Source organism: Penaeus chinensis, chromosome 41, assembly GCF_019202785.1.
Source record: "Penaeus chinensis breed Huanghai No. 1 chromosome 41, ASM1920278v2, whole genome shotgun sequence".
Lineage (NCBI taxonomy): Eukaryota > Metazoa > Arthropoda > Malacostraca > Decapoda > Penaeidae > Penaeus > Penaeus chinensis.
Window position 1 is genome coordinate 5,806,260 of NC_061859.1, and position 10,000 is coordinate 5,816,259.

The 10,000-nt window shown below is 31.8% G+C and overlaps 1 protein-coding gene across 1 annotated transcript in view; it reads left to right on the forward strand.

Moving 5' to 3' along the window:
- The first annotated feature begins 2,122 nt into the window (after positions 1–2,122).
- LOC125047527 (deformed epidermal autoregulatory factor 1 homolog) overlaps positions 2,123–10,000 on the forward strand; it is an 8,796-nt gene continuing 918 nt past the window's right edge. The window contains exons 1-9 of the mRNA XM_047645794.1: positions 2,123–2,759; positions 4,649–4,792; positions 4,991–5,136; positions 5,754–5,853; positions 6,529–6,658; positions 6,865–7,055; positions 8,000–8,166; positions 8,555–8,690; positions 9,041–10,000. The exon at positions 9,041–10,000 is cut by the window's right edge and continues 918 nt beyond it. Of these exons, the coding sequence (XP_047501750.1) occupies positions 2,469–2,759; positions 4,649–4,792; positions 4,991–5,136; positions 5,754–5,853; positions 6,529–6,658; positions 6,865–7,055; positions 8,000–8,166; positions 8,555–8,690; positions 9,041–9,232 (1,497 nt within the window). The 5' untranslated portion in view covers positions 2,123–2,468 and the 3' untranslated portion in view covers positions 9,233–10,000. The remainder of the gene's footprint in view (positions 2,760–4,648; positions 4,793–4,990; positions 5,137–5,753; positions 5,854–6,528; positions 6,659–6,864; positions 7,056–7,999; positions 8,167–8,554; positions 8,691–9,040) is intronic.

Below are 10,000 nucleotides of genomic sequence, written 5' to 3' on the forward strand. Positions count from 1 at the left end.
AGAAGAGAGAAGAGAGAGGAGAGAGGAGAGAGGAGAGGGGAGAGAGAGAGGAGAGAGGAGAGAGGAGAGAGGAGAGAGGAGAGAGGAGAGAGAGAGAGAGAGAGAGAGAGAGAGAGAGAGAGAGAGAGAGAGAGAGAGAGAGAGAGAGAGAGAGAGAGAGAGAGAGAGAGATAGAGCAGTGGTACATAGTACTATACATATTCAGACCGAAAGATAGCGGCGAGACAGTGATAATGCTTGACCTGGCCCAGTCAGACGGCGATGGGCGACACCCCAACTCAGGAGTACCACGACAACAATCTCCTTTAGACAGAATCGGTTCACAAGACATCTATGTTCAGTCTCAGGAACCCGGCATCTGTACAGGTGTGCGATCCCACTATCCGACGTACCATTTATTCAACTCAGATTGATAGATCTTTTAAAGTTTCGAATATTTTGACATTTCAATCCAATAAAGTATTCGCTGTTGACGCGGCAGATAAGTTTTAAATAATCAATCAATCTGACACTCAAGGCCGCCACTGGTGTGAGTCTGATCGTCGTCAAAAGAGGCGATGATGATTTCTTGCAATCTCTCGCAGCCTCTCGTCATTCCATTGCGGTGAGCTCGATCTTGGCGGTGAGTTTGGGCGATAATGAACTCTACAGACGTGGATGACCAGAACCCGGATTTCAAGAACGCGAACTCAACGTGTAGGATGTCATATACCGGCGCGCTGGTGTGTTTAAATGCATTGTTTCACCCTATACCAAGAAAGAAGAAGAAATGCATTGTTTTTTTTTTTCTTTCTTTCTTACACCTTGATAACCTGGATCTCCCACTGATTACTGAATTATAAATTATATAATGAATAACATAACAGTACCAGTTTGTTCCAAATGCTTGGGGAATATTTTTGATATCCCGAAATATCTATTTATGTTTGTCTTCCTGAGTACCTTAGTTGAATGAATGCTGTTTGTCGTCGATCTACAGACTTAAATCACTAATCGCCTTCTCTTTATATCTACGTATATTATCTACATCATCTATCTTATATAACATATATAGCCTGTTTATATATATATATATATAATACGTTTAATATGTTTTATACAATATCTTTCTCATCTTCCATCCATCCCTGCCTCTTTGCGCAAATCCACCTCCCAGAGTTATACCGTCTGCTCTCCTTTCCTCAGACTGCTTTACTGAATTGTATCTTTATAAAATGATATTCAGTTATTTATTACTGTTGACCTTTTTCTCATTATTATTATCATTATTATTATTGTTATTATTATTATTATTACCACCATCTTGTTATTATTATTACGATGATGATGATGGTGATGAATAATGTTATTACTGTTCCTGTTAATATTGATGATAATAATGATGATGATAATAATAACAATAATATTGTTATTACTATTTCTCGTTATTATTACTGTTGGTATAGTTCTAATAATTATCACAAATATTACGGTAATATTTTTTTCTTGTTTTCATAATTTACAAAATCATTGTTCTTTGTCATCACAATTACTTTTAAACCTTATAACTACCGCCATCATTATTACGATATTTATCATTTATGCTAATTTTTATTAGCATTATTACAAGCACTATTGTTATTACTATTATCATTTTCATTATAAATAATACCATCATCATTCTCATTATTGTTATTATCGATTATCATCAGTATCACTCTCAATTTCATTGTTTTATTTTCATATCATTATAATTTTTATCATTATAATTAACAACATTATTATTAATGTTATCATTATATATTTTTTGTCATCAGTGTCCTTATAATATCATTATCATCATTATTATATTTTTTATTATTGTTATTGTTATTATTAGTACTATATTATTAATAGTTATCACAATTGCTGTAGTTATTATCAGTATTATTATTACAGTTACTATTATTACTCTTATTATTATTCTGTTATTATGATTGACTGTATTCATGATTTTCATGAAATCTTTATAATAGACTTTAATTTATGAAAAATATTTGTGATCATAATTCATTTTCTTGGTAGACGAACACTCGTCTAAAGGAGATTAGCATCTGATTTAAACCTTACAATTTACGAGTTATTGTCGCTCAGTATAAGTATTTCAGTAGTTATCCCTAACTTTCAACTACAGAAAACGTTTCCGGAAATATAAATATTAGCTTAAAATCGTTCTTGGATAAAAGATATGAGACTCGAGCAACTTTATTTCACGTATAAGTATTTTCTAAAAACAGGCACAGTTTTTATCTCCGTCCATCCCAGCTCTCAAAGCCTCCGAACCAATCATCCGATAATTAGAACGCATTATTGGAACCTAAATTTCGTCGCAGTTTTCGTTCGCCATGTTTTTGGTTGCCTCACACCGGTAAAGCTGCCGTATTTGCACCGGAATAAGTCGCGGATGGCCTCACTCGCCGAGCTGCCACAGTGCCTCGTCAGACCAAGCCATGGACGCGGGTTTAGGGGAATCGCCAGACGGAAGCACGGCGGAACTTGTCGTGGTTCCCGAGCTTGATTCAGTCGGGTTATCTCGGCCTCACTCGGTCCCTCTCGTCAAGATCGTCACCGCCGCCACACAAGACCAGCTCAATGACGTCATCCATGCGTCACCCACCAGGCTCGGTGACGTCATCGATGCGTCACCTACACAACTTGGTGACGTGATTAGCACTCCCGCCGACGTCACGATCACTGAAGTCGCGTTGGGGGACGAAGCAGGAAGTACAATGGTGGAGGGGGTAAGGAATTGCGTCATTTTTGTTGCTAGGTTTGGTTGCTTTTGAGTTTTGCTTTTGTTATTCCTAAGTTGCTAGGTACATGCAAAGAGAAACGAATAAGTAGATGCATCAATAAATATATGTATATGTATATATATTAATATATAAATATGTATATATATTGATGTATATATGTATAATGCATGTATGTTTATATGTAATACATGTATGTATATATGTATAATGCATGTATGTTTATATGTAATGCATGTATGTATATATGTATATATGTGTTATTAGTCACAATGATGGCAATAATAATGATAATTATACTGATAATGATGCTGATAATAATAATTTTGAGGATAACAATGATGATGGTGATTATGATGATGATGATGATGATGATAATATGATGATATTAGTAATAATGATACTGATGATAATAATACTAATGATGATAATAATAGTAATAGTAGTAGTAGAGGTAGTAGTAGTAATAATAATAATAATAATAATAATAATAATAATAATAATGATGATGATGATGATGATGATGATGATGATGATGATGATGATGATAATAATAATGATAATGATAATGATAATGATAATGATAATGATAATGATAATGATAATAATAATGTTGATAATAATAATGTTGATAATAATAAAAATAATAAAATAATAATAATAATAATAATAATAATAATAATAATAATAATAATAACAATAATAATGATAAGAATAATAATAATGATAATAATAATAATGATAATAATAACAAAAATAATAATGATAAAGACAATAATAATAATAATAATAATAATAATAATAATAGTAATAGTAATAGTAATAGTAATAGTAATTGTAATTGTAATTGTAATTGTAATTGTAATTGTAATTGTAATTGTAATAGTAATAGTAATAGTAATAGTAATAGTAATAGTAATAGGGATAGTAATAGTAATAGTAGTGGTAATAATAATGATAATAATACAAATAATAATAATAATAATAATAATAATAATAATAATAATAATAATAATAACAATAATAATAATAATAATAATAATAATAATGATAACAATAGTGAAAAAATAATGATGATAATGATAATAATAATGATAATAAGAATGATAATGATAATGATGATGATAATGATGATGATAATGATGATGATAATGATAATAGTAATGATAATGATAATAATAATGATAATATTATAATAATAATAATAAAAATAAAGATAATAATAATAAAAAAAAATAATGATAATGATGATAAAAAAATAATAATAATAAAAATAAAGATAACAATAATAATGATAAACAAAAATAATGATAATAATAATGATAATAACAATAATAATAATAATAATAATAATAATAATAATAATAATAGTAATACAAAATAATGATGATAATAATAATGATAATGAGACGATAATAATGATATTAGTAATAATGACATTAATAATAATAATATTTTTAATAATGATAATAATAATAAAATAATAGTAAAATAAAAGAATAAAGATGATGATAATCATATGATAATGATAATAATAATAATAATAATAATAATAATAATGATAATAATAATAATAATAATAATAATAATAATAATAATAATAATAATAATAATAATAATAATAATAATAACAACAAGGGTAATAATAAAAAAATTAAAAATAGAAATCAATATTGTAAATCTTATCATTATTATCTAGTCTTTGTACTAATATTACTGCTTTATATTTCAAGTAATGTTACACCCTGATGACAAAATTTTTATATAAAATAACTACTGTGCATAACTCATAGAAATTTATATTGTTGTAACCTACACAATACAAAAAAGAGGAAATATAGCCTTTATATATAAACTGGAAACCTCTTTCACAACAGGACGGCCATAGCTGTAGTTCAGGTGGAATTACAACGCCTGTGCCAGCATCATCGAGTGAGGATTCAAAAGCAGCACAAGTATTTGCGATAGAACCGGACTGGCACGAGGCGGCACAAGATCCAGTGCTTCTTGTCAGGTGTAAAGTGAGTATATTATTATATTGTATATCTGCTTTGTAATTTAGCATGTTTGTTTGATTGGGATTCCTTTGTCCAAAATGCAGTGATATGTCAGTATTGCAATATTTATATTCTAGGGATATCATTGAAATGGTTGAAGCATATATATGTAAGGATTGTTAATGGTGTGCTGTGTACTGAATTATTATTTTTTTACCACAGAAAACAACAGGCGAGCTTGTGAAGAACCGCTTTGGCTCAGGCTCTCGTGGGAAGTGCATTAGGGTAGGGAAACTGTGGTTCACACCAACGGAGTTTGAAGCCCACTGTGGGAGGTCTGCAAGCAAGGACTGGAAAAGAAGCATCAGGTAAAGGGATTTAGGAGGAGCCTTTGCTGTGTGAGAGTTTTGCAATCCATATAAGCTCAGAGGTTATTTTAGTATATTGGAGATGCACTTGAATACTGTTGTGTTATATACTTACTGCATATTTTATCTATTTGATTTGCTGAATTTTACTGAGTATATCATAATTGATTATCAGTTTATCTGTGTGTCAGTCTATATATATATGAATATATCAATCTCTCTATCTGTCCAGCTATCTCTTTTTTTATCTACATGTTTGTTGTAATGTATTGATCACTGTCAATATTCTATATTTGATATGTGTTGCATCTCAAAAATGCATCCTGATGATTTATTAAAAATATTTTGCTCATATAGGCCAAAACTTTCTTAGAAAATCTTATTATTGGCCAAAAGCAAATAGATCAAAAGTTTACTTGTTACATTTTATAGTTTGTATTTGACACGTGAAATTTAACAATTTACTACATACTCTGGAGATTTACATTTTACCATTTCTATATTTTACTTTCTTAATTAAAATTTATTATGGTTGTTTGCCTTATATGTGTATCTATAATCATACCACCAAGATTCATGTTTTTTATGTTAACCGCTAATTCAGAATTTTGTTGTAGATTTCAGGGTCAGAGCCTTCTCACCTTGATAGAGGAAGGATATCTCCAGGTTCATGCCACCTCTTGCTCTTGTGGAGCATGCTTAGATGGGGATGCTGCGGTGAGTGATGTGGGATCTGTCTTGATAATATTGATTATGTAATCTCTTGTACATATGCCTTTGATGCTAAATTATTGATTGGGTTGTTAAAGCATGTTTTTTTTTTTTTGTATATGAATTAATTTCAAGTTAGTATTAAGCTGGCTTTAACTCCTGTAAAAAAATTATAAGTATATACATGATTTCTGCCCTACTGTGGGCACAGTGGAAGTTCTATACAGAACTCAAACTTAAAAGTGTCCATGCAGACAAAAATAGATTGATGTTTGTTTCTCTCAGGGGAGAGAGAGAGAGAGAGAGAGAGAGAGAGAGAGAGAGAGAGAGAGAGAGAGAGAGAGAGAGAGAGAGAGAGAGAGAGAGAGAGAGAGAGAGAGAGAGAGAGAGAGAAAGAGAGAAAGAGAGAAAGAGAGAGAGAGAGAGAGAGAGAGAGAGAGAGAGAGAGAGAGAGAGAGAGAGAGAGAGAGAGAGAGAGAGAGAGAGAGAGAGAGAGAGAGAGAGAGAGAGAGAGCTGCAAAGATATGCTTGAGTTACTGATATCTTTTGCCAGAAATGGCTGTAGATCATGATAAGCTTTTTGTTTTCAGGCACAGGTTTGCATGTGCTCATTTATCAAAATCTATTTTATTTTCCTTTTGGTGAAGTATTTTTTTTAATCCAAACAATTTTGCCTAACAGGCTGGAGCAGTTCGTCTTCACCGTCCATATAGAAGGAAAAAGAGAGATAAGTTTATGATTGACACGGAAGTTGCTGCAAAGGTTTTGAAGAGAACGTTGTCTGATGACCCAGGATCTTCCACACCAACAGGTATACCTTATTCTGAGGTATCATTTGATTGGGATTAAGAGTTAAGAATTTTTTATATTTCAAGAAAAAATAAGTTGTGAATGATGAACTACGGTACGTTGCTTTTCTTAAAGGGTTATATAAGACTTAACTATATGTATAGTTTAAGGGGAGTGCACAGTATAAATCTTGTGATATATGCTTAAAAGAATATCTTTCTTTCTCAGTGACTTTACCAGTGTCTGGATTAGGGGAACTTACTGTGGTGCCAGGTATTGTTCTTGGAGGAGGGACCCCAACCACTGCAGTACCTACCACACCCCAGGGGGCAACTGCTGCCCCTTCTTCAACTGGCAGCCCTTGTCCAGTTAGCCTTTCAAACCTGCCTTTGGACAAAGCTTGGGATCGTATGAATGAGGTACAGATATTTCTGTGTTCATTTCCTGTTGATATCAGTATCCTAGTATTTTGGATTGTATTTGATTATGCAGTAGTCCACCATAGTGACATAATCAAAAGAATATGTCAGTGTTGCTTTGAACATAAATTATCTTATACAAGTGTTTTGTACAGTATAAATGATACAGTTGGTATTATTCAGAAGTGACAACATTTGATTTCTAAAGGTGTATAATGTAAGTGTCCATCTCATATTATAAAATATTGGTAACATAAATGAAACACACCTAGAAGAATACCATAATTAGTTATTTCTTTTCCATGGAATTCATTAGAAGATGCAAAGATAGTACAGCAGTTGTCCATGACTGCCAGGTTGTACTTCCTGTGAACTTTTGGATTGATCTCAAAGTAGATAACATATTTACAAGGATTAGGCATGAACGAATTTTAAAAGAACGGATCTCTGTTAATATGAAATAAATGGTTTAAAATTCTACATTACACTGTGGGTAGGTTTATGAAATCTCCCTTGATAGCTTTCTCTAACAATAGCAAAACTAATTGTGAACAATTCAGAACTTCCTAGACCCTTCACAGTTTTTGTGGTGGACAGTATGAACTAGAAATTTGTAGGGCGCACCATTTGTCAGGAAAGAAGGCTGCTTGATGAACAGTGAAGTATTGTTCATCATTAATTGTGGTGAATTTTCATGTCTAGAGACTTGCTAGTTTCCAATTAGTGGTCAACATGAAAAAAGTATGAATGTGATTGGCATATCTTTAATCTCTATTATTATTTTTTTTTTCTGTGTATAAACTTGTTTGGAAAGCAATAATTATGAAGCATTGCAAATTAGATAGATAAGGAAAGGTGAGAAAGAGAACACATCATTGATGGTGATTATTGCAACCTGCTCTCTTCTCTAAGTAATTAATGATTTTGTGGTTTCCTCTCCTCAGGTTTTATTAGGTTTAGAGAGAAGTGTGTCAGGAGCTCGAGCTTTACTTGAAGAATTAAAAGATAGAACGGAACAAGAGACTTTAGATCTTCGAAGGAAACTTTTACAGGAGAAGGATGAAGCAGTCGCACAAGCTAAATTAGAGGCTCAATTATCAAACATGACGAAGTAAGTAATGTAATTTTTTTTTTATTATGTTATTTCAAACATTGAACTTCATAGATGGTATGTCTAATGCACCTTGATAAATGTAGTCTAAACCACAAACCCCAATTGACATCAGTCACTAGGCAGAAAGTTGGTGATTGAAACAATCTTGAAGCTTTTTAGGAATGGGTTAATGGAGGAACTTTGCTTCTTTTGCACATCATACTGTAGCAAAATGTCTGAAGAAGAAATACTAATTGAAATTTGATTCCTATTATCTTCATGAAATTACATAGTTATGTGTTGTTAGTCAACAGCAGTCACAAAGTATGTTGCAAAGGATTTTTTTTTAATGAGTATATTTACAAAAAACTTATCAAACAAAAAATTTATAATCTATCCTCAACAGGCCATCAGAAGGATTCCTGGTTCAAGTGAGGGATGATGATGGGAATCAGTCATTGCAACCCATAATGCTAGATTCTTTGATATCAAATGTTCCTACATTAAAGCCGGCACCACCTATTAATGGGGTCAAGAAAAAGGTAAGAATAAAAAAAGGGGATTGTCTGTAAACTAATCAGTTTACAGAATAATCTTTCTTTTCATCTTTAACATGACCAAAAATGCTCAGTAGTAAGCATTCTGACAAGTATAAGAGACCTCTGTATTTCTTTGTCAGTAATAGTAGTTCCTTTGGAAGTCATGATGTTATTAACAGTGAATCTGAAGGGCAAGTAAGTTCATTATGTAAAATAATTATTTTTTAATCACTTAAAACCTGCAGCACTATGTGAAATTTTAGGATTCCATAAAACACCCATCTTTTATTTTAGAAGCTTTAAAATTGAAAAATTGTAAACCAAAATTTTTAAGGAAATAATTTCTTTCCCAGTGTGTCAACTGTAATCGGGAGAGTGAACTGGAATGCTCTGGCTGCCACAACAGAGCTTATTGCAGCGACTTTTGCCAGAGACGAGACTGGGCCAACCACCAGTCAGAGTGTGGTCGAACTAGTCCACCTCCTGGAGATCCTCTGAGCACTGTAACCCAAGTTCCTGGATATATATTTATGCTTTCTGACTAGAATCTAAAAGTGTAATGAAAATTGGCATCTAAAGATTTATTTGTGTTCATAAATGTAGAGAATTTTGATAATGTCCTTCAAAGGCTAAACCTGAGGTTTTGTGATACTGTATATATCAGCAAAAGATATTAATTTGTGCACTATATCCTATCAGTATTTTTAATGTGCAGGTAGATTTCATAAACAAAACAAGTAAGGCCTCATTATTAATTTAAAAAACATAAAGTTACCTTAGACTGATTTCTTCAGTGTGATATATCCTATTAGTGTAGAATTATATAATATATATTTTTTAATTTATTCTGTGAACTTCACATAAGTAATTTATTGAGTTAAAGTGATCAACAACAAAGGAACTGTTGGATATTTTGCTAGTCTTAGATATTACCAAACAAAGTCGTGATACAAATTACTTGTTAGACCATTAACCCTTCAAGCCTTTTGGAATAATATTTTCATTAAGCAATTTTGCATGTTTGATTCAAAACCAAGTTTACTGTAGGACAGTTTACTCCTGTTTCAGACTTCTATGGTTCTCATTTATAATAAGCAACTATTCATACATGATATACAACTGGTTATGTGATATGGTTAATTTTAGTTCTTAGGTTTAATACACAAGTTTTTTCACAGCTTTAGAGTTTATGACTTGTTGTTTATACCCATCATTTCAGCATGGATATTAGTTTCTTCATCATCTTGCAAATTACTTTTTCTCTTAAGGAAGATGTAGCATATGTGATACATCCGTCTCATTGTTAACTGTCT